Source organism: Chiloscyllium plagiosum, chromosome 16, assembly GCF_004010195.1.
Source record: "Chiloscyllium plagiosum isolate BGI_BamShark_2017 chromosome 16, ASM401019v2, whole genome shotgun sequence".
NCBI lineage: Eukaryota > Metazoa > Chordata > Chondrichthyes > Orectolobiformes > Hemiscylliidae > Chiloscyllium > Chiloscyllium plagiosum.
This window is the reverse complement of record NC_057725.1, coordinates 22,398,093-22,423,672: the sequence shown is the minus strand read 5'-3', so window position 1 is coordinate 22,423,672 and position 25,580 is coordinate 22,398,093. Positions and strand designations below refer to the sequence as shown.

The 25,580-nt window shown below is 38.7% G+C and overlaps 1 protein-coding gene across 4 annotated transcripts in view; it reads left to right on the top strand.

The window, feature by feature from the left end:
• The window catches only part of LOC122557689 (cat eye syndrome critical region protein 2 homolog), an 88,409-nt gene that overhangs the window by 26,519 nt on the left and 36,310 nt on the right, over positions 1–25,580 (top strand). For 3 of the 4 annotated variants that reach the window (XM_043705536.1, XM_043705535.1, XM_043705538.1), the window contains exons 3-8: positions 14,858–15,041; positions 17,551–17,708; positions 20,003–20,104; positions 20,990–21,078; positions 23,817–23,998; positions 24,954–25,043. In XM_043705536.1, the coding sequence (XP_043561471.1) occupies positions 14,858–15,041; positions 17,551–17,708; positions 20,003–20,104; positions 20,990–21,078; positions 23,817–23,998; positions 24,954–25,043 (805 nt within the window). Of the gene's footprint in view, positions 1–14,857; positions 15,042–17,550; positions 17,714–20,002; positions 20,105–20,989; positions 21,079–23,816; positions 23,999–24,953; positions 25,044–25,580 lie in introns of those variants that run through there. The other variant, XM_043705537.1, reaches the window with a different exon arrangement.

Below are 25,580 nucleotides of genomic sequence, written 5' to 3'. Positions count from 1 at the left end.
GGTGACCATTACAATCAGCGAGTGTCAATAGCAAAGACGAAGCCATCTGATGTTAAACAATGAATGACCTTAGCCTTAACTGGTTTGACATAATGAATACTTTTCACCTTGTAAAACTGACCTTACATACTGAATGCTTCCAATATTGTTAAATGGCACTACATAATGAATGCTTTTCCACCTTTGTTAACTGCAAGTTCTTATTTGATCTGTGTCGTGTTCAGCTGAACCTGTTCAGTTTCACAAAACTCAGAACTTAATTCTTTCCCTATCTGCTCATACCCGATACATTCTCATTCCCTCCTTTTATCAGTTCGTGATATCCACTGAGATGGAACTGCCATAAGACTCTCATAGTCCGTATTTTAGCAAGTTATTGATACACAACATACAGCGATTATAACAACAAACACTACTAGTCCGTTGTAGTAAATAGAATTTGAAGAATCCTCTCCTATGGAAAATGGGAGGTGAATTGGCCGTGTTAGGGTGGCACAGTGACTCAGTGGTTAGCACTGCTGCCTCACAGCGCCAGGGTTTGATTCCAGCCTTGTGTGATTGTCTGTGTGGCGTTTGCACATTCTCCATAGTGCTCCGGTTTCCTCCCACATTCCAAAGATGTGCAGGTCAGGTGAATCGGCCATGCTAAATTGCCCATAGTGTTAGGTGCATTAGTCAGTGGGAAATGGGTCTGGGTGGGTTACTGGAGGATCGGTGTGGACTTGTTAGGCAGAGGGGTCTGTTTCCACACTGTAAGGAATCTAATCTAATATCACCAGTAAAGTTCTTAAATCCGCAGTCCTTAGTGATCACTCCATCCCCTCCAGGTTGAGTGATAATGAGCTAATTTTTCAAAATCTCCTTTAGTAAAGTCCAACCTGGTAACAAAATTCAGTCTGTCCTTGTGCGTCACTCCTTGGAGAAATCTGAATTCTTGGATAAAGACAGTTAAATGCTTCACAAAGCTGATGAGACTTCCATCCTTCCGGAAATGCTTCAGGTGGAGGATACCAGTGCATTTGAGTGTGCAGCAGCAGCAGGCTAGGTGAATGCAACATTCTTAGCTGCTTCTGCTCCCCCTCTGCTGTTAAACGTAACAAAGCCAACTGGCTGTTGTGATGGCTTAATCAGTGAACATTCATATCACTTAAATGATCGAAAGACAAAGCAAAGCTCATGTGGTTTAATATCCATAGGAAGGCCACTGACAAAAAGCGTACCAACCTCCTCTTTGTTGTTAGCTTCTTCACTTTTCATGCTCATTCATGACTGGGGAGCTGATTGAATACGTTGGATCAAGTTGTGGAGAGGTGGGTGATGGTCTGAAGGCATGTTTTATCTGTGACTGGAGAAACTCCAGAGAAGATGTTAGCTGCTGAAAGCATCTTTGCATTTCCCCTCTCATTCCTTCCTTGCCAAGGTGGTTATCAATATGAAAACAGTCACACGTTTAACTACACTAAATTTTGTCTGCTTATTTCAACATTCTTTGAATTCTTGAAGTCTATTACTCCGTTCACTGTTTATGACCTTATCAAGTTTTATGCAATCCATAAGCTTCTAAATTGTGCTGCCTAAACAATTCAGTCAATTATAAACAGCAATCAGTGGTCCTAAAATCAAACCCTCGGGGAACCCCATTCAGGTTATTCAGAAATTATTTTCCTTTAAGAAATAAATACTTGGCTAATGTGAAAGCTGTCAGGAAAGGTATTTCAAAAGTCTGGAATAGCAAGAAAATAACAAAATGTTTGCTGTGCTTTAGCAATTGAAGAGGCAGTTTCAGTTCAGATTTAAATCTCAAATATTCGTGGGAAACAAATACAGAATATATAAAAATGTTCTCCAAATAAAACTTTATAAATAAAACAGTCGGAATTACAATGGCAAGTTTGGTAGAGATCAACATGCTTTGACTTTGCAATATGAAGGGGGCCAATGAAGTCTTAACGCTAATTAACAGAACTGAAACAGCTCAGCCTCTTCTTCTAATATTCTCTAATATCTTAATAAAACATCAAACTAAAAATGCACTCTTTTTGTGAACACTGTACATTAAAAACATAGCAGCAGCAAAGATATTATAATACAATATTTTCATCTAGCTAAAGCATGATCAATGACCCAACTTTTTTTTAAACAGGCATTGTAGAATTTGAAACAAATCAGGAGCTCAGTCAATTTGCTTTAAGGTTACAAGTTTTATAATTTTAAAAAGGACATAATGTTGTACAATTTCAATGTAAAAACAAAATCTGCCCCATTACGTAGCCCACAAAACCCATTGAATTGAGATCCTGATTCAAACAAGGCAAAACAATTACTTAAAAGGATTTTCCAAACCAGTATTTTAACAAACCAAAATTTTTAAACATCAAACATTCTCAGCATGGCTCAATTTACATTGAAACTTTCCTTTTTCAACCCAAATATTAGTACAACCTTAATTTCAGCACGTTTTTTTGCATTCTCTCACTGAAATTGCACTTGTAACAAGAGAAAGCCCTCGCAACAGATTACTCGGTGCCACAATCCAAGCCACTCTCTTCGCCCAGAACAAAGACTCTCAGAGCCTCATGTATCGCCACTAGGGGACTTTAACTCCTTTCTCACTTTACTCCTTATGGGAGCTCGAACCTTGCTTAAACACAGAGAGCTCAAACCCCAGCACAGCACGGAGGACTCGAAACTCACTTAAACCCACCCAGTAGTCTCGAACTCCAATACCACGCAGAGGACTCTAACCTCAATCAAACCTACCCCAGGGGGACGCGAACCCCAGTACTGCACAGAGGACTCGAACCTGAATTAAACCCGCCTCACGGGACTTGAACCACAGTACCCACTCAGAGGACTCAAACCTCAATCAAACCCTTGAAGCATACACTCCAATAATCTAAAAGTAAAGTCTATAAATTAATAAAGGTGACGTAATTGGAATAACGTGAAAAAAATTGTTTTCACTGCATCATTGTTCTGCAGTCTCCACATTTACATTTTTTGTTACCTGACTTTGTATACTTTTGATATTGTTTTGAATTGTATTGAAAGAATTGGGTGAAAAAATTAAAGTAATGAAATGAATTGTGTGTAATCATAAACACTAAGACAATTATAACCTTTATGGTCAGATTGTATAAAATATAGTAGAAGTACTTACTATGTTCCAGACCCATCCTGCGTTAAGCATTTGATTGCTTTGGCAGATAAGACTGTTTTGGGAGAGAACATTTTCAGCCATGTCACTAAGCACGCCTCCATAATTTTTAATTAAAGTAGTTTTATTTTTAAGCTGTAATTTAGAATGCTATATGAAGATTTATGTAAAGTTGTAAGTCTGCTGCCAGCAACTTAATTGAAGCTTTTTTTAACATTATAACGGGTGATCAACCATGTTCATTTTTTGGTCATCTTTTATGGTGCTAGTTGAGCAAATTTACCTGAATAGAAATAAAACATATTCAGATTTTTGCAGATCTAATTGAGTGAAGCAATGTATTGGAACTCTAAAGTTACCAGTGAAAGGAAGTTGAAGAACATGCATTATCAACTTCAATACAGCATAAAATAGTGGTGTACGAACAACACAGCTGAACTCCGTTTCATAATTCCAATGCTAGGCCCATTGCTGTGAATATCAAAGTTGTGAGGTTATCGGCCTCAACCGCCCTACCAGGCACTGTATTGCAGAACCCCCACAGCCCTTTGGGTGAGAAACTTTTTTTCTCAAATTCCCTTGAATCCTCCTACCTTTCACCTTGTTTGACCTTTCAACTCAGGAGAACAGCTGCTTTCTGTCCAACCTGTCCCTTATAATCTAGGTGTCATCTCTGCATCCCCCCCCCATCCTTCAGTAGTCCAAAGGCAACAGCCTGAGTTTATCTAGTCTTTCTTCAAAGCTAAAGTGCTCCATCCCTGGCGACATCCTGTGAATCTACTCTGCAACCTTTCCAGTGCAATCATATCCTCCCTGTCATGTAATCAGAATTGACACCGTACTCCAGTTGTGGCCTAACCAAAGTTCCATATAGCTCCATCATAACCTCCCTGTTTTCACAACCTCTGTTTCATATGCCTTCTTAATTATCACATCAATCTGACCTGCCACTTTCAGTAATTCCAAGATCTCTGTTTCTCTGAGCTTCCATGTGTCCCATCGTTCAATGAGTACTCTCGTCTTGTTACTTCTTCCAAAGTGCGTAATACTTTTAAAGTGAAGGCGTGAAATTTTCACATATCCCATAAACTCTAAACATCTTAACCCAGAGATTATGTTGTGCGATAATTAGTGTCATAGAGTCAATGATGTACAGCATGGAAACAGATCCTTTGGTCCAATTTGTCCATTTGACCAGATATCCTAAATAAATCTAATCCCATTTGCCAGCATTTGGCTCATATCCCTCTAAACCCTTCCTATTTGTATACACATTCACATGCCTTTTAAATGTTGTGATTATACCAGTTTCCACTATTATTTCTGGCAGTTCATTCCATACACTGACCATCCTCTGTGTGGAAAAAGTTGCCCCTTATGTCCCTTTTAAATCTTTCCCCTCTCACCTTAAACCTATAACCTCTAGTTTTGGACTGCTCCACCCTAAAGAAAAGACCTTGTCTATTTACCCTATCTATGATTTTATAAACCTCTATAAGGTCATCCCTCTACCTCTGACGCTCCAGGGAAAACAGCCCCAGCCTATTCAACCTCTCCCTATAGCTCAAATCTTCCAACCTTGGCAGCATCCTTGTAAATCTTTTCTGAACCTTTTCAAGTTTCACAACATCCTATTGATTTAGCATCTCTCCCATTTCAGTGTTCCCTACTATTGACTCTTCAGTTTCATCTTCCAAGGGACCAACACTCACCTTAGCAACTTGCTTCTCTTTTATACCTATAGAAGCTTTTGCTATCCTTTTTTGAGATTTTGTACTAGTTTCTTTTGTAATTTACCTTAGCTCTGTTAATTAATTTTTTAGTACCCCTTTGTTTATGTTTGAAAGTTTCCCAATCTTCCAGCCAGCCATTGGCCTTTGCATTTTGGTATACCTTGGGTTTTTTGACTTTATATTGTCCTTGACCACCACGTTTAGCCATAGATGTTTTTAAACCCCCTTATTATCTTTCTTCTTCGTGGGACATATTTTAGTTGAGTAGCTCCTTAAACATCTGCCACTGCTCATCCACTGACTTACCTTTTTAGCCTTCCTGTCCAACCTACTTGGGCCAAATCTGTCCTCATGCCTATGTAATTTCCTTTGTTTAATTCCAGAGCACTACTTTCCCACCTCCAAACTGAAGTTTGACTCCCTACAGGATTCTTAATTATGATGTCATCAATTAATCTCTCCTCATTACACAATACCAAATCTAGAGTAGCCTGCTCCCTGGTTGGTTCCACAACTTACTGCTCCAAGAAACAATCTCTCATACATTCAATAAACATGCCTCGAGTCTACCCTTGCTAATTTGATTCTTCCAATAGATGTGCATGTTAAAATCACCCATGATTATTGCCGTACCTTTCTTACAAGTCTGCAATATTTCCTGGTTTATACTGTGCCACACTGCAGAACGTCTGTTTGGGGACCTATAGATTACTCCTATCAAGTACTACTTCCTTTTGATTTTGATTCACCCATTGAGAAACTTCCAATCAAAACTAACTGCTGAGTTTGTACAGCACTAGATTAGGGTGTTAAGTAAATTGTGCAACTTCTGGGGGAGTGACGAGATATTCCATCTGTGTCAATTCAAATAGACCTCTTATTAAAGTAGTGCAGGTACTGGTTTCCTATATATAATCATACTCTTATGGAAAACTGGGCTTAGAAGAATTAAAGCACACCTTAAATACTTTGCAGAGTAATGCAGTCACTATTTCTAAAGCTCCATTGCATTATATTAAGAATGAAAAATGAAAATGTAGCTGAAAACATGAAATTATTGAGAGATATTGATAAAATTAGTGAATGGGCAAAGCTGTTGTATGAATTTAAATGTAGGCAAATGTACAACAGAGTACTTTCTGAATGGTAACAAACATGAAACGGTGAAGTTCCCAAAATATTTGGAGTTTCAGGTGTATAGGTAATTGAATTGCTATATATTGGTATATAAAGTAAATTGGCTAACAAGTATTGGCATTTATATTTATGGGCTAGCATTTAGAAGGTGTACAAAGCCCTGGTTAGACCAAGCTAGAATTATTGAGAGTTATGCTGGGCGTCACATTTTGGGACAGATATATTGGCTGGAGGGAACATACTAAGGTCACCATAGTCCCAGAGGATAATAAAGTTGCTCTCCCGTCAAAGAGAGGCAATTAGTGGTGGTAAACCTGAGGGTCGTCATGCCTCAGGTGAAGGGAAGAGGTTGACAAGGAGAGTCCTTCACGGCAGCCTCAGTTGCTGTGGGAATTGAAGCGACACTGCATTACAAACTAATCGCCCAGCCAACTAAGCTAACCAGCCTCTGGAATACAGTATACACTAACAAACTAGTATTGTTTTTTACAATAGTAAAGTAGTGATTTAATCCAAAATTACACAATATTAAGGGGTACAAATACAGATGATGGAGAGAAACCTACTTTTACTCGTTGGGCAGTCTGGAGCAATGCTTCCCAACTTCATACTGTGGCTCCCAAGTTTACTACTTTACACATAGTTTGCTCACTGGAGTGAAAGTTCAGTGATAGGGAAAAGAGAGTAAAGGCCAGTGGGGGAATAGTAAAATTAAATCCACTAGAGTACAGGTACGAAAAAGTAGCACTTTGCAGGCTCCACTGGTGGCAGAGATTGGGCCTGGAAGCTCACAGTTAATCCCAGGGCTGTCAATTTGCCTCTGCTCCACTATCAATAATCGTATGACGCCATAAGGTGGAGGCAGAAGTAGGCCATTTAGCCCACTGAATCTGCTCTGCCATTGAGAGACCTTGGCTGATCTTACAATCCTCAACTCCACTTTCCTGTGTAATCCTTGATTCCCTTGCTGATTTAAAAATCTGTCTCTCTCCGCTGTGAACGTACTTAACAGCCTAGCCTTGCCAGTCCTCTGTGGCAAAGAATTCCACTGATTCACTAAGAGAAGTAGTGTCTCCTCACCTCCACCTTAAATGTGCAGCCCATTTTTTTAGATGTACAAAAATTGGGAGCATGGTGACTCAGTGATTAGCACTGCCGCCTCATAGTAACAGAGATCTAAGTTTGATGCCACCTTCCAGTGAGTGTCTGCGGAGTTTGCACATTTGCCCTGTGTCTGTGAGGGTTTCCTCCAGGTGCTTCGCTGCCACCCCCCCCACAACGCCCTGGTTTTCTCCCACAGACCAGCGGTGTGCAGATTAGATGGATTGGCCATGCTACATTGCCCATAGTGTCCAGGGATATGCAGGCTAGATGGATTAGTCATGAGTAATGCAGGGTTGCAAGGATGGAGGCGGGGGGAATGCTGTTTGGAAGGTAGGTTTGGACTTGATGGGCCAAATTCCACTCCTGTTGGGATTCTCTGATTCTATGCCTTCTGGTCAAAGATTCTCCCAAAGGGGAAACACCCTTTCCACATTGACCTTTTAAGGTCCCTGAAGAATTCTGTATGTTTCAGTAAGGTTATCTGTCATTTTTCTAAATTCAGATGAATAACTCAGAACCCAGTTTACTCATGTTCTCCTCATAGGTTAGTACCCCGACACCTGATATTGCTTAGTGAACCTTATCTGGATTGCCACCAATGCCAGGATATCTTTCCTTAGATAAGATGCCCAAAATGTTCACAGTATTCCAGCTTGGTCTTGCTCGTACCCTGTATTGTTTTATACTCCATTCCCTTTGAAGTAAAGGCCAACATTCTATCTGCCTTTCCTATCACCTGCTGAACGTAAATGTTAGGATTTGTGGTTCACAAGGACTCATAAATTTGGCTCTTCTGTAGCTTTCTGAAATCTTTATTTAAGTAATATTCAGTTCCTCTAGTCATCCTGCCAAAGTGCATAATGTCACATTTTCCCATATTATAATCCATCTGCCCCATTTTGCCCACTGGTTTAACCTGTCTATATACTTCTGCAGATGTTGTGTCATCCTCCTCATTCACCTGCCCTAAATTTGTATCATCACAATAATGCGCTCACTTCTGTCATCCTTGTCTTATTATAAATAATTGTGTTCCAGCACTGATTCTTTTGGCACTCTACTAGCTACAGGTTGGCACCCTGCAACTGCAACTCCCTTCCAATATTCTCAATTTTCTCTTCTCTATTAATTAGCCAATCCTCTAATTATGCTAAATATATGACCGCCAACAGGAGCCGTTATCTTCCAGAGAAGGCTAGTGTTTGGTGACTTATCAAATGCCTTTTGAAAATCCAAATAGATTAAATGCGATGCTTTCCCTTTATTCTGCTTGTAATCTCTTCAAAGAATTCTAATAAATTTGTCAAGCGTAATTTCCCCTTCACGAAGCCATGCTGATGCTGCTTGATTCTAATATGTAACTGTAAATGCTGTGCTATTGCATCATTTATTGTAGACTTTACCATTTTCCGAATAACAGATATAAACTACCCTATAGTAACCTGTTCTTTATGTCTTTCCCTTTTTTAAATAAAGGGGTTGAAACTTTATTGCTGGAACAGCACAGCAGGTCAGGCAGCATCCAGGGAACAGGAGATTCGACGTTTCGGGCACAGGCCATTCCTGAAGAAGGGCCTGTGCCCGAAACGTCGAATCTCCTGTTCCCTGGATGCTGCCTGACCTGCTGTGCTGTTCCAGCAATAAAGTTTCAACTTTGATCTCCAGCATCTGCAGACCTCACTTTCTCCTTAAATAAAGGGGTTACATTGGCAGTTTTCTAACCCAGAATCTAAGGATACCTGGAAGATTGCCACCAGCGAATCTGCTATTTCTGTTGCTTCTTTCTTTAATATCCTAGGATGCAGCCCATTATGTTCTGGAAACTTATCAATGTTTAGCCACCTTTGTTTCCCTAGTACCTTTTCCATAGTCATGCTTATTGTATTTATTTCCTCTCCTCCTCTTGCCCCTTGATTATTTAGGAATTTTGAAATGCTATTATGTCTTTACTTTGATTGCAGCAAATACTTATTCAATGTCTCTGCCATGTCCTGGCTCCCCTCTATTTTCCGATCTGTGGGCATTTTGGCTTCTCCCATTATTATAAAATAAAAAGTTTTTGCTGTCTGTCTTAATATTAGTTGCAACATTATCTTCAAAGTTTATCTTCCTAATTTTTGTCAGTTGTCTTTTATAGTCATACAGCATGGGAACCGACCTTTTGGTACAACCAGTCCATGCTGACCATGTTCCTAATCCTACTTACCTTCATTTGGCCCATATCCTTCCAAACGTTTCCTATTCATGTACTTATTGAAATGTCTTTTAAATATTGTAACTGACCTGCATTCTCCACTTCCTCTGACAGTTCATTCTACACATGAATCCCTCTGTGTAAAAGAGTTACCCCATACTTTTAAACTTTCTCCTCTTAGCTTAAAAATATGCCACCAGGTTTGAACTGACCCATCGTCTTGAACAAACTCTTGCCGATCACCTTATGTACACCCCTTGTGAAATTATATACTTCTATTAGGTCACCCCTTTGCCTCCTATGCTCCAGTGAAAAATGTCCCAGCTGATCCAGCATATTTTTATAACTGAAATTCTCCATTCTGGCAATATGCTGGTAAATCTTTTCTGAACCCACTCCAAGTTAATAACAGCCTTCCTATAGCAGGGCGACCAGAATGTTCCAGAAGAAGCCTCATCAACACTCTGTTCAAGCTCAACATGACATCCCACCACCTATACTCAAAAGTTCAAGCAATGAAGGAAACCGTTCTAAAAGCCTTCTTAACTGTCTTGTCTACATGTGACACATATTTAAAAGATTTATGAACCTAAACCCCAAGTATCTCTGTTCAACAATATTAGCCAAAGCCTTACCATTAAGTGTATAAGTCCTGGCCATGTTTGTTTTACCAAAGTGCAAAACCTTGTATTTATTTAAATTAAACTCCATCTGCCATTCTTCAGCCCATTGATCCAATTGATCAAGATCACTTTGTAATCTTAGATAACATTCACTAAACCACCAATCTTAGTGCCTTCCACAAAATTACTAACCATGCCTCCTATATTCTCATCTAATTTGTTTATATAAATGACTAGCATAGGTGGATCCAGTACCAATTCCTGTGGAACACTGCTGGTCTCAAGCCTCCAGTGCAAAAAAAAGCCCCTCCATCACCACTACCTGTCTCCTACCATCAAGCCAATTTTGTATCCAGTTGGCAATCTCATCCTGAATCTCATGTGAACTAACTTTACTAATTAATCTACAATGCGGAATCTTGTCAAATTCATTACTGAAATCCATGTAAATAACATCTTCTGCTCTGCACTCATCAGTCTTTTGGGTTGGCTTTTAAAACTTACCAAATACTCTGTAATACTTCCCAATACTTGGGTTTACTACTAATCTTTGCCAGTCATGGAACTTTACAGTACAGGAACAGGCCATTCGACCCATTGTGACTGTACAGGCTCCCAAACCACTATCCAGCCCTTTTTCTGTAGCCCTCTAAATTAATCTCTTTCAAATCTATACTAGCTCTCTGTTGAGACCTTGTATGGAATCTCCACCACTCTCCCAAATCCTAACAACTGAGTAAAGAAGTTTATCGTCCTCTCACTCCTAGCTCTCTCGCTGACAGTTTTGAACTTATGACCTTTAGTTACTGACGTACCAACTACTTCTTTACCCTGACAAAAATGTTCATAATTTTGAATGGCGAGGTCACCTCTTAGTTTTCTCTGCTCCAAGGAGAATAAGCCCAATTTCTCTAATCTTTGCTTGTACCTAAAATCCCTCAATCCTGGTATCATTCTAGGAAATCTACTTTGCAGTCTCTCTAGAACTTTAACATCCTTCCTTAAATAAGATGCTTAGAACTGAACCTTATCCCGTATTATGGCCTCCATCAGTTTGCCCACTATTGACATCAAGTTGGCAGGTCTGTCGTTTCCTGGATTATCCTTTGCCTTTTTCTTAAACAGCAATATTACATTTGCAGTCCTCTTGACTAATCCTGTGTTCAAACGGGCAATTTGCTTGCTCAGCAATCTGGAATGCACCCTATTGGACCTGCTGACTTTTCTACCTGGAGTCTTTTTAGCACTACTACTTTATTTATCACTATACTGCTCAGTTGCTCAACATCCACATTTTAAACTGGGCAATTGTCACTATTTTCCAGTTTGGTAAATACAGAAGCAGAGTGTTCATTTAGTACCCCTGCTATACCCTGTGCTTCAATGAGCAATTTACCCTGCTTGTTGCTTATGGGAGGCACTCTATATTAATCTTTTACTATTAATATGTTTGAAGACCATTTCACTATTTGTTTTAGTGCAGCGTGCTATCCTTTCTTCATGCTTTCTTCTAGCCTCCTTTATTCCAGCCTGAGCGCCTGTCCTGCATTTGAGATAGACTTATTTTCTATTGCTGTGTATGTTTTTTTTCAGTTTGATGCTATTCGTAACGTCCCTGGTTGACCATTGTTAGCTTATTCCTTTCCTAGAATTAAAAAACAAATGGTGCAACGACTGTTAAGATCAACCAAGATCTCATTGCGTTCCACAAACAGACATGATGGGCCAAATTACCTGTGCCTTTTTGAATAACCTTAGTTGAGGTGTTCCGACTTGAGATCTTCAGCTGAAAAGATTTTCTATGAATGTCAAACTCAATCATTTTGAATCTGACAAAACTTGTATTTCTAGAGCTCTTTTAACATCATAATGTCCCAAGGCATTTACTAGAAGCATTCTCTGAGCCATATGAGATATTTGGGCAGATAGCCAGAAATTGGGTGAAAGAGGGTTAGTTTTATGGAGTGCTTTAAAGGAGGAGAGCAAATTATAGAAGCTGGAGGAGGGAAGGCCAGAGCTTCTTGTCTGCACAACTGAAGGCAAGATAACCAGTGGTGGAACTCTAAAAATGGAGGATGCACAAGATGTCAAAATAGGAGGGGCACAAAGGTTTTTGAGTTTCCAGGGCTAGAGGAGTTGGGAAGAACAATGTTGTGAAGTGAATCAAAAATTGGAATGAAGATTTAAAAAAATATGTTGACTTTCATCCAGCAAAGCTTGCCGGCCATTAAGCTCAGTGTAACACCGTCTATTTTTGTTTTATCAATCTTCAAGTTGTAGTCATGTAATACAAAGATGTTTGAAGCTACTTCTATATTTCATGCAGTTGGATTTCAGCTTTTTGTGACAATTTTTGAAATTGATCACTTTGGGAAAGATCACAATGTGACAAATAAAACTGAGTCTCTCATTAATAAAGAAGAATTGCATATTAATTTTTTTTAAGATTCTCAGAATTACAATGCACCTTAACGCACTCACTCATTGATGGTCAAAAAGTTAAAACAATAGGGTGAGAGAAGTTGTGCTCAGTCATTTGATGTAGGAACTGATTCCTCTAAGCTCTTCCTGTGTGGATGTCAATGTTGAGTTTTTGCATCTATAAATTTTCATCTCTTCATAAATCTTAATTATTTATGAAAAGAGATACTCTTGACACTTTTTGTCTTGGACTAATCAGGACAAGTGGAAGAATATCATATTTCAAAGTTGGAAACAATTTATATTATACTATAATTTATATAATTATCATGATTGATTGATCAGTGAATATGACTGATCAAGGAATTGTCAGAGAATGCACCAGGGAACTATTGCCTCCAATGCTTTTATTTAACCCACTGCGTTCTGCCACAGTGCTGTTGCAAGAAAGTTAGTTAGTTAATGCCATTTATGTGCATTTGGAACAGGAAGTTGGCACCCACTCTGACAAATTGTGTATGCACAGCAGTGTTAACATCACCATTGCATTCGAATATCACTGAGCACCCCGCTGTGAGCCCAGCTCACCACTTTGCTCCAGCACTTGGCTCACTCTTGTCTCCTGCATTGGTGTTTGGCAATCATTCCACTGGATGCTTGGCTCGCCATCTGACTCTTAACATTTGGTTATCTCTGCCCCACTGTGAACTGGGCTCATTACTATGCTGCCCTGCTCTGATGCTTGGTTCACTGCTCCACTGACTCCCATGAGCTCAGCTTGACAAGTCACTTCACTGCCTTGCTCTGGCACTTGACTTATTGCTTCACTGAGAGCTTAGCTCATCATTTTGCTATCCTATTTCAAAACTCAGCTCACTACTCTACCACCCTGTTTGAGTCTGGAAAAACTGCAGAAACATTAAGATAAAGAAACATTTGAAAAAGAGCACATCTTGTTTATGTAGTTGTTGAAATTATTTTGAATTGATCTTAATTGTTGTAGAAAGCAGCATCCCCTCTAGTGACTGCCTGAGTTATGAGTCTGTTCCCTGTCCATTTTGCTTAATTCAAAAGATGCTCAATACTTGAAGAGATTCCATTTTCCCCACATGTCCCTGCATATGAATGTATCTAGTTTCTAGGAAGGGTAAATAAGTAACATTGCAAATCAAATTATTCTTAAATTGCTTGTATACTTGTAGCACATTGTTCAGCAAATGCTGTTCACCTGTAGAATCAAATCAAATTGTAAACATTATGTTGAGTTTTGCAATCATGGGCTACTTGAGTAGAATCAGTACTTAGTGACAACTGAGGGGACGTGCTGTTTGATACACTTGTCCATACATTGGACATATGGCTGACATAACCAGACATCACACTGGCACTGAAATTCCTAGAACAGCATTACCCATTTGCGCGGTGGAAAGAATGTCTTTTTGGCGCTAATTTCATCTTGTTGGCAGAGAACACCACATGTGTCACCACTGCAAATAGCAGTGTCAGTGGCTAGTTTCACATGGTGTTCAGTGTTTTTTGATTTTTTTTTTGTTTTCAGGATAATTTCAGGTCGGCAAATTTTTCAGATTTGAAGGTAGCAGCCTTAAACGCATTCATGTGTGCATGAATGTATAGCAATAATGATCTTACCATGGTAGCCATTGTCTTCCGGGATAGTTTTGCACTCCATTCCAGAGTAAAGCTTGCATGATGCGCAAATGGTCCAGGTCCTATTTTTGGGATTGTCAGTTTAGCAGATCTTAATATGTGTGGAATTGTTTGAATCCCAATTTATAAATTGGCTAGTGAAGGTAGCAAATTGTACTAGAAGGCAATAAAGAACCCATTAACAGATTTCTTAACCAGCCCATTGACAAAAGGGAGCACATTAGGCTGCTCCCTTTCAAGATGAATTTGAATGTGAGATGGAGCACATTGAGGTGTTTCAAGGCATTCTTAGTTACAGCTGCAGTTTTAAATATAGTATGCACGCCAGAAATGTGCAGGGGCAGGTGGTTACAGCTCATTCTATCAAATACACTTCTCATGATAACTGACAAAAAAATGTTATTGAGAACGCTAAAGAAGATTTCGTGGTGATGTAAGCTGAATTCGAGTTCAGTGAATACCAATAGAGAAATGGCAGCACATCTCAATTGCCATGATTGCTTTAAGGTATTGAAATTAAACTTGAACATTTGTACAATTTGCACATAAGTTTTCTCCCATGCAACAATGTGTTTTCAAATTCCGTTTATCCTAATGCCACTGGTACATATTCCATTCACTATCCGTACCCAATATGTGACCTACATGACTCCACAATAACATTAAGCACTCAATAGAAATGCAACGTCATTACAATTGCACAGTTATTTGACTGAAATTGATACATATATTCTCAGCTCAATATTTCTTGGAGCAATATGTTAGGAAAGAAGTTTGAGAATGGCAACTGACACTGATAAAATTTTTTTTGTCTTGTCAGCATAGAGAATTTCCACGTGTACCTTGAAGACATCATACGGCATAGATGGGAAATTGAAGAGGGGAAGGAAAACCCATTGCAGGGAATCCATTTTAGGGCACTTTCTTCCCGAGTAATTATAGAAATTTTGCACAAACTTTGTGATTATCGTCTGGATGCAACAGATGTGTTTGACCTACTAAAGGTGAGGAGTTTTTACCTTCTACAGTTAGAGTCATAGAGTTATACAGCTTGGAAACAACAGACCCCTCGGTCCAACTTGTCCATGCCGACCAGATTACCTAAATAAATCTAGCCCCATTTGCCAGTATTTGGCCCATATCCTTCTAATTCCTTCCTATTTATATACCCATCCAGATGGCTTTTAAATGTTGCAATTGTAACAGCCTTCTCCACCCTCTGGCAGCATATTCCATGCACGCACCACCCTCTACGTGAAAAAGTGCCCTTTTTAAATCTTTCATCCTCACCTTAAAGCTATGCCCTCTAGTTTTCGATTCCCATACCCTGGGGAAAAGGCCTTCTCTATTCACCCTATCCATGCCTCTCATGATTTTATAAATCTCTATAAGATCACCGCTTAGCCTCTGACACTCCAAAAAAAACAGCCCTTGCCTATTCAACCCTTCCCTGTAGCTCAAACCCTCCAACCCCAGCAACATCCTTGTAAATCTTTTCTGAACCCTTTCACATTTCACAGCATCTTTCCTATAGCAGGGAGACCAGAATTGCAAGTAATATTCCAAAAGTAACCTAACCAACGTCCTGTACACCTGCAACATGACCTCCCAATTCCTATACTCAATGCCCTGTCCAGTAAAGACAAGCAAATCAAAGGCTGCCTTCACTATCCTGTCCATCTGTGACTCCACTTTCAAGGAACAATGAACCTGCATTCCAAGGTCTCCTTGTTGAGCAACACTCCCCAGGACCTTACCATTGTTGTGAAGGCAGTAGCCTAGTGGTATCATCATTGGATCTGTCAAACTAGAGACTAATGTTCTGGAGACCCCGGTTTGAATCCCACCACAGCAGATTGTGGAATTTGAATTCAATTTTAACAAATCTGGAATTTGGATTCCAGTGATTGCCATGAATCCATTACCAATTGTCAGAAAAACCCATCTGGTTCACTGTTCTTTATGGAAGGAAACTGCCATCCTTACTTGGTCTGGCCTACATGTGAATCCACACAGCTAATGTGGTTGACTCTTAGCTGCCGTCTGGGCAATCAGGAATGGGCTATAAATGCTGCCTAGCCAGCGATGCTCACATTCTGTGAACAAATAAAAAAGAAAAAACATTAAGTGCATAAATCCTGCCCTGATTTGCCTTTTCAACATGCAGTACCTCGCATTTATTTAAATTAAACTCCATCTGCCACTCCTCAGCCTATTAGCCCATCTGATTAAGATCATATTTCATCTTGAGATAACCACCTTCACTATTCACTGCCCTGCCAATTTTGGTGTCATCTAAAAACCTCCTAACTATATCTACTATGTTCACATCCAAATCATTTATATAAATGACAAAAAGCAATGGCACACCGATGGTCACAAACCTCCAGTCTGAAAAGCAATCCTCCACCGCCATCTTCTGTTATCCAAATGGCTAGTTCTCCCTGTATTGCATGTGATCTAACTTTACCAGCCTACCATGAGGAACCTTGCTGAACACCTTACTGAAGTCTGTATAGATCATGTCCACTGCTCTATCCTCATCAATCATCTTCATTACTTCCTCCAAAAAACTCAAATCAAGTTAGTGAGACATGATTTCCCACACACACAACTGTGTTGACTTTCCCTAATCAGTCCTTGCCTTTCCAAATACATGTAAATCTGGTCCCTCCGGACACCCCCACCACTTGCCCACCATTAATGTCAGGTTAACCAGTCAATCATTCCCTGGCTTTTCCTTACCACTTTTCTTAATTGATTTGCTATTTAAATCTCCTTGCAAACACGAATTACATGGATTAGAATGGAATGATATTACTAGATATTTTTAAAAAGCTTTGCTTTGGATAATTGCACTCGTTCAGCCCATTGATCCTGTGTCAGCTTTCCAAATAAGAACTGTTCACTTTATCCTATACTCTTTTAATTGTTTCTCTAACAATTATTACATCCAGTTAACTTGTAAGTTTGGATTTCCATGACATTTTCTGGTAGGTAATTCAGTTCTAATAGTCCTGCCATTATGATTGTAACAGTTAATATTACATTTTGATTATTAAAGTCTTTTATGAAGACTTTTCCAAAGTCCTAATATTCTTGTCACTGACCAGGAAAAATAATTTTTCCTTGTTCACTTTATTAACTACCATCACCCCATAATTCTGAGCAATTCTTAGCTAGTTTTTGTTCTAATGAAAAGCTTCAGATCTTTAGTTTTCTGTTTTCGGAAGATAATGATAAATTGGGTTGTTGGTCAAATTTGCTTTGATCTGAATTAGGCCAGTTTTGTATCTATTGTGTGCTCTCAACTTAAAACTGCGTTTTCTACACATTTTTCACTTTTCACCCATTTTGTTGATGACTTGCACCCAGTGATATCAGGTTTTCAATAAAATTTCTATCCAGTAATTATGTAAGCTGATGCATGCCTATTGATTTGTCAGTAGGCTTGAGGTGTTACAAAGCAGAGTTTTGTATCTAATTCTGATATCATATACTGATTTATTTTAGGGTCTTGAGGCAGACAGCTTAAGAGTAGAGCCCCTCGGCGAGGACAGTGTTGGAGCACGATACTGGTATTTTTATGGCACCAGACTGTACAAAGAACTCCCTCCACCAAAACTACCCAAGGAAACATCAAAATCTAAAGCACCAAAGAATGATAATAAGTAATGTAAATTCTGTATTACAAATTAAGGTTGGAACTCTTTCAAGCACAAAGTATTTTTAATCTGCTTGTAAATAGATAATATAGTATTAAGACTTCTAAATAGTTCTGTGTGTAAGTTTGTTTCACAGATGCATGATTCAGAAGTATAAATGGATGCACCCAAAATCCCATGGAAGTTGTGATGAGCGCAGCCCAGACATTACTAGTTTGTCATTGCTCTGTTTTAAATTAGTGGCATTCTAAATGTTCAATAAGTTTAATCATTATTGGGCTGTGACTTTATCACAGTCAAAAACATTAAGATCACTCAATGCCATATTCAGGCTTCAGTCACCTTTTTTGTTTCATTTGTCTTTCTTTTTCTCTTATCAACCTCTTGTGTTTTCAGGAAACTTAGGTCATGCAGGGAGGAGTTATAATTGGACCAGTGTTTGCAGATATCGTTTGACATTCATTCAGAATCACACTTCACAATTTGCACTTGTAGAAGTTCCATGTCTATATTTTTATTCTGAACCCCTCAATGTAAACTTTCTATTGCACCCTCTTGATGTTACTTTTCTCTTTTAAACTTGCTGAGTAAGAGTTCATTTTGGAAATTAATGACAAGTGTACTTACCTGCAATATTTTAATATGTTGTTAATATACAGTCATAGAGATGTATAGCACGGAAACAGACCCTTCGGACTAACTTGTCCATGCCAACCAGATAGTGACATTTGCCAGCACTTGGCCTGTATCCTTCTAAACCCTTCTTATTCATATACCCCTCTACCAATTTTCTGGCAGCTCATTCCATACATGCACCACTCTCTGTATGAAAACATTGCCCCTTAGGCCCCTTTTAAATCTTTCCCGTCTTACCCCTAAACCTATGCACTCTAGTTCTGGACTCCCCATACCCAGGGAAAAGATCTTGTCTATTTACCCTATCCATACCCTCATGATTTTTATAAACCTCTACAAGGTCACCCCTCACCCTTCAATGCTGCAGGGAAAACAGCCCCAGCCTATTCAGCCTCTCCCTATAGTTCAAACCCTCCAACACTGGCAACATCATTGTAAATCCTTTCTGAGCCCTTTCAAGTTTCACAACATCCTTCATATAGTAGGGAGTCCAGAGTTGCACACTGTGGTTCGGCCACTTTTGAAACAATGTCCTATACAGCCGCAACACGACCTCCCAAGTCCTAAATTCAATGCTCTTTCCAATAAAGGAAAGCATATCTAACACCGCCTTCACTATCCTACCTAAGACTCCACTTTCAAGGAACTATGAACTTGCACTCCCAAGTCTCTTTGTTTAGCAACACTGCCCAGGACCTTACCATTAAGTGTGTAAGTCTTGCCCTGATTTGCCTTTTCAAATTAAACTTCATTTGCCACTCCTCGGCCCTTTGGTCCATCTGATGAAGAATCCATTGCACTATTTCACTGTCGACTAACCTCCAATTCTTCTGTTTTCTGTGACGTTTGAACACAAGTACTCAGGATATATTTGAATTTTTCAGAACAAGCAAGCTTAGAAGTTGTGGATAGCAGAACCATTGTATAGCAGTGGTTGGTAAGTGGGACTGGTGAGGAAGCAAAGAAAGGGGAAAGAAAAGGTGCGGGGAAAGGAAGAGGAGGAAATACAGAACACAATTGTAATTGATGGAGGTAGGTAAAGAATAAGACAGCTATTGGGCAAGCTGTGAATTAAGAGAAAATGGACTCTTCCCAAATCTCTCTCAAACGTTCATTCTCCTATTGTCGTCATTCTTTCAGAAACCTACGTTTAGCATTGCACAAACTTTTATTTATCTCTTTACTTGAGCAGTCATTTTGGTCATCTTAGGCCTTTGTATTTCGGACAAAGGCCATTTCCCTACTTTTTGCCAAGCTGTTCGTTTTTCATTACACTGTTATAAAGCCAGCAAATCAGATGCGCCTTGTGACAACTTATTAAATATATATTAATTGTAGCAGTTCAAGGAATTGTGAGATATAGGAAATGGAAGACTGTTTGCAAGTGGTGTTCAATTTTATTTGTCTTTATAAATTTTATTTCAACAATTGAGATTATTTATTAAGTGATAACTGGTCATAATGAAGGTGTTGGTGCTCACCACAACTCTGCGTCATTCTCTTCAATACTCAAAATGAAATTGATATTTTGTGCACCACCAATGACTTATGTTTATGTATGCGTGTAACAACTTGAAACATCAATGCAGCATACTATCATCACTGCGGAATAGAAGTATTGTGAAATGCAAAGTATTTCAAATTTTTCAACGTTGGCTTTCTAGGAGAGGAAAAAATTCTCGAGTCGTGCATAAAAATATTACAACAAAGAGCAAAGATGAAAAGCAGAAAAAGTGGAAACTTCGTTATAATTTATGTAAAACAAGGTAGGGTAGACTATCTAAACAAGCATTTCTTTGAAGTAAAGCATATGTAATGTGCTACAGGTGGGGTTTAAAGGTAGTAAAATGTGCTTCTGTTTTTAAAGTAGAAATGTACTTTGAACAGGCTAGTGATAATTCAAAAGGAAATCATATAGGCAGCTTCTTAAAATTTACTTGAAATTTGTCTTCTCCCACTTCAATTATTTTGGCACAAAGTTACTAAAATGATATTCAATGGTGGAAAACCCAGCTTGTAGTCTTAACTCAGAAGAGAAATGCTGTAAAATCTCAGCAGGTCTGGCAGCATCTGTAAGGAGAGAAAAGAGCTGACGTTTCGAGTCTAACTGACCCTTTGTCAAAGCTTTGACAACGGGTAAGTTAGACTCAAAACGTCAGCTCTTTTCTCTCCTTACAGATGCTGCCAGACCTGCTGAGATTTTCCAGCTTTTCTCTTTTGGTTTCAGATTCCAGCATCCGCAGTAGTTTGCTTTTATTGCAGTCTTAACTATTTTAAATATTAAATTACCGTGTTAGAGTATGTCAATACAATGTTACGAAGCACTGTATAGCATTAGTTTCAAGCTAATGACTTCTCAGGTAATCGATGATTTTGTCAGCGGCTGGCCCCATGTGGGAAGGAATTCCTTCCCTCTTCCAGTCTTTCCAAACGAGAATGGGAGCTAAGGAATTTTGAGGGCTCTGCAAATTTGTCATCTTGTCTTTCTTCCCAAGTGATTGGCGCATGATGCAGGCAGTGCACTTAGACAATTGAAGGAAAATGGATGGGCATTTCACTCAGAAGTTTAATTATCATTGTTAAAATGCTCCAAAATTTGTTTTTGATGAATGAGTGCAAATTTTAAATGTTTAGTTATTCTACATTAACAGTGATAAGTTTGGGAGAGTTGAAAAGGAAAGTGGGATCATGGATGGAACATCTGATGAAGAAAGTAATATGCAGAAGGAAAACGATGCTGGTAAGCGCACAAAAATGTAGCCAGTATTAGTATAACATTAGTTGTATAATCAGTAAATTGAGGATTAAATTTGGGTTAAAATTGGAGATGAAACTGCTCAGTGTTGTTTTGTGTCATATTACAACTTCATCAAGTACCTCATGCTATTTGCAATTTTCAAAACACAATGCAACATCTACTGACTTCAAAGAACGAATCTACATAAGTAGAAGGTGCATTTAAAAGTCATCATGTCATAATGGTTCTTCATTTGTAATTCCACTTCATGAGGAGACAAAATTATTGCAGTATTATCCATTGTGACAGCAGTAACCTCCTTCACCTGAATTTCGGCAATATTTGCATTAACCACCTTCTGAATTTAGGTGGTGACCATTTCTGGATCTCATTCACAGTGACCATACTTTGATTTATTTGTCTCATTTGCAGTTCACTTCTTTGTGGAAAGGGACCTGACAGCAAGAATAATTTGTCCAAACTTTGACATAAATTTGTACAGTAATATGTTGCTTCTGCAATTTAACTTCAAAAGATAAGTGGCTAACTTTTATCAAACCTCAGGTACTACTTTGAACATGAGACTTTTAAAATCTGTGCGCCCAATTACAAGGTGGTGCAATCAGTACTGTTGTCAACAATCCATATCACTCGAAAGTTTTTATATCTCTTTTGTCTGTCACATCTACTTTCAGTAGTTTACTCTCACTAGCCTACATCTAGTTTTATAATAACAGCAGTCAGGATGTTAACAACAAAAACATTTCTGGTCAGGGCTGACTTTTCATGACTCAGATCTGTAAGTCCTCAGTCATTTCAAAGGTGGGTACAGTTGATTTTAATTGAGATTTCATTTGGATCATTAGGGGCTTTACTTCAGAATGTGAAAGCATACAAGCAGATAAGATCAGATTCACTTAGTTTAACTCATAACATATGTCTGCATGCAATTATATAAAAACAATAAAAATAATTGATCCTACTTTAATAAGGCATCTTAAACTAAATAACCTGAGTAATGAATGAATGATGTTTATTGTCACATGTACTTGGGAAAATAGTGAAAATTGTTTTTGTCGCCATAATCTGGCACCATTTTGGAGACCCTGCTCACATTGCCGTTCTCTCCCTCCTGCTCCGAGCCGCTCTCATTCCCCCGCTGGTTATCAGATATTCAGGTTCCTGAGCACCTCTTTTCTGCCAAGGCATGACCTTTATTTTTTGTCCTTCTTCTGGAGGTCAGTAATCGCCGTCCTTCTCTTCCTTTCCTCGGATTTCCAGCAATCTGATAAAAAGGTATTAGTTGTGTAGCGGGATGTTAACCCTTTTTTATTTTTGTACAGTGTGGGCACTCTCCTGTATTTTACCTTGTACTGATTAGCAGGCTTTAAAAAAATGCTGTTCTGAAAATAATCAAACATTCTAATGCAGTGAATGTGAGCATGCATTAAAACAAGAAGCAGGAATAGGTAATTCAATGTCACAAGCCTGATCTGCCATTATAGAAGGTTGTGCTGATCTGATTGCAACCTTAAATCTGTATTCTTGTATCCCATTGATCACCTTTCACCCTCTTGATGTACAAGAGTATGTCGACTTCTGTCTTAACGGTATTCAAGGACCCTGCTTCCACCCCCTTTTTGGGAAGAGATTTCCAAAGACTTGAAACCCTTTGATAGTAAACAAATTCCTCTAACCTGTTTTAAATTGCGAACTCTGATTTTTAAACAGTCACCCCTAGTTTGTGATTCTCCATTAAAAGGAAAAATCAACTCCACTGTTGCCAGCAGCAGTTGTGGAAGCAAGGTCATTGGGGACATTTAAGAGACTACTGGACATGCATATGGTCACAAATTTCAGGGTGCATACATGAGGATCAGTAGTTGGCACAACATCGTGGGCTGTACTGTTTTATGTTCTATCTACCCTGTCAAGTCCTCTGGAGACACTATGTTTCAGTTAAGTGACCTCTTTCTCTTATAAACTCCAGTGTGCCTTTCCTCCTAAGATAGTTTTCTCCAAACTTTCCTCCTAAGACAACCCAGTCGTGTATTGTAGTCTAGTAAATCTTTCATGATCTACATCCAATGCACTTACACTCTTCCTTCAACAAGATGACCAATACTGTGCACAGTACTCCATATGTGGTGTCACTGGTAACTATCACTTCAAGATGCACAGTCTTTGGGAAGTTTTATGTACAGTGATCAGTGTGCTGATCCATGGAAGCCAATGCAAAGCACTGCCTGGGGAGTCTGACAGCAGAGCAAACAGGAGGGGATGCATTAGAGGCAACACTACTCATCATTGCCCCGTTTACTGAAGCATGACCTTCCTACTTTTGTATTCATGCACTCTCACCATTACTGATAACATTCAAATAGGTTCCCGAAATGCATGCTGTGCCTTTTTTTGAGAAGCTTACACATTAGGAGAAAGGCTTGAAGCACAAATTTTATACATTTGTGCTTCCAGAGCGAGTTAAAGACGACATCACTCTGGTTTTGGTCTGCAGCCCATATATTTACATACCCTCATTGTTACCTGATAAGTGAAATGTTACTCAAAACATTTCTTGCAACAGTCTGAGTATTTTCATCTACATTTAAAAAAAAGTTAAGTAAGTTTCCAAACCATGACCTGTAAAAGGATACATTTTATCTTTGTTCGTCCTTCAGAATTCATGTGAAGTCCTGGTGCTATGAAAGATAACTTGTTTTATGTTTAATTTCTTATTGTAGATTCTTCAATGACAATGCACCTAGAAGAGTGGAATACTTGGTCTCTTGTGTGTCACACTTTGGAAGAGTGGCAGCATCTAGCTGATGGTTTTAAAGAAAGCCAGTGTTCAAAAGAACGGAAGCTATACAAAATTTTAGCTGAGAATTTTATTCCTGAAATCAGCAATCTGATTATACAGAAGGTCAGTTAAGAAGTGAGAACAAGCAGTATATTATTGTTCGGAAGTTCATTTCACACTATATGATCTAGGTGGCAGTGTGATGTGATGGCTTACTGGTTCAGTGGCAAGACTGATTTTTTTTTTCAGAAAGCCTTCTGAGCACGTACCTTTCTTTTGACATAGCTGCTACCTACATCAAGTGATTTGCAGGTGCCCATCCCCTTCATCCAACTGCCAAAGGCCAGTATAGAAGCAGTTTTATACAGCTTTATACCCTTTATCCAGAATAAGAAATCAGATTAGAATCCAGTCTGTGTAAATGTATTAACTCCGAGGCTTATATTTCCAGCTCTCAAAAGTTAATTTTGCTAGCCTGCAAATTTTTATTTCATGGCTTATTTTAATAAAAAGAAAACAGTTCATTTAAATTTGGATTCATTCAAAAAATAAATGCAAGACAAAGTTATATTTTTATTCATGGATTAATCATGCACAGCAATAGGAGTCATGACCAAAGGTGTTTTGTTTTACACTAAATGGGGTTTTCAGCCAAAGTGAAACTAGAAGATGGGGAATAACTAGCCCATGGTGCAAAGATGTAAAATCCATATTTTTTGTTCATCTGTTTCGTATGTTGATTTTACGTTTACAATAGTGTAGCAAGAGTTGGTAAGGAGAAGAGTCAAAACAACAGAGTTGGAACTGAGGAATTTGTGTAGTACCGCCTGGTGCAGAATTACAATAAGACCAGTTCAAACAAGAAGTCTTTATTCTAAAGCATATTGGGTAAAGTTAACTGTATGTCAATGTACAATTTTTTAAAATCTGAAAATACTTACACATTTAAACACAATCAGCTAATGTTCCACTCTCTCTCCCTCTCCTCCCTGTTAAGTGATTGCTAATTTGTAGCACTATGGGATTATCTTGAAATTATCGAACATTGTGACACAATTCAGTTTTCTTTTGTTCACAGGAGAAGCAGTTACAGAAGAAATACGCAGAAATTGTTCCTCGCAGAGCTTCTGATCGTCTCCTTGTGAAACGCACTCAGCAGGAAGAACTTGTAAGTGATCTTTGTTTTATTCATTGTAAAATATATAGTCAAGAAAGTGAACAAAGCAACTAACCCATGGCTATGTCAAAGCTGTTATTATCAGCTAGATTCTGCTAGTGTGTGTGTGTGAGGGCAGCCATGGAATGACTAGCTCTCCAATTTTCTTTTGTCTCAGCCACCACCAGAGTTTGTGGTTGTATCCTTTCCCAAACAGCTTGATTGAATTCAGGAGTTTTCATTCAGCACCCTTTTCCTGCTCTCTCTCTCCTTAAGCCTTCAGAGTTTTATGATATGTGCCTCTCTCCAATATTTTGTAGATAGCACAGTCAAGCATGTACTGGTGCAAGTATCAAGTTTACAGTGTCAAAATATTCCAAATGTTGTATATCGTAACCAAAAGCACATGAATTACGCTATCTCCCCTCAGAAAATCAAATAGCGAATTAAAATCAAGAGCTGCAAGTTAGTTGTATTGCTTATAACCTAGTAATGTAATTTTAATAGATGGTTTTCTTCCTGAGGCTCTTATTGTTAATTTTTGACCAA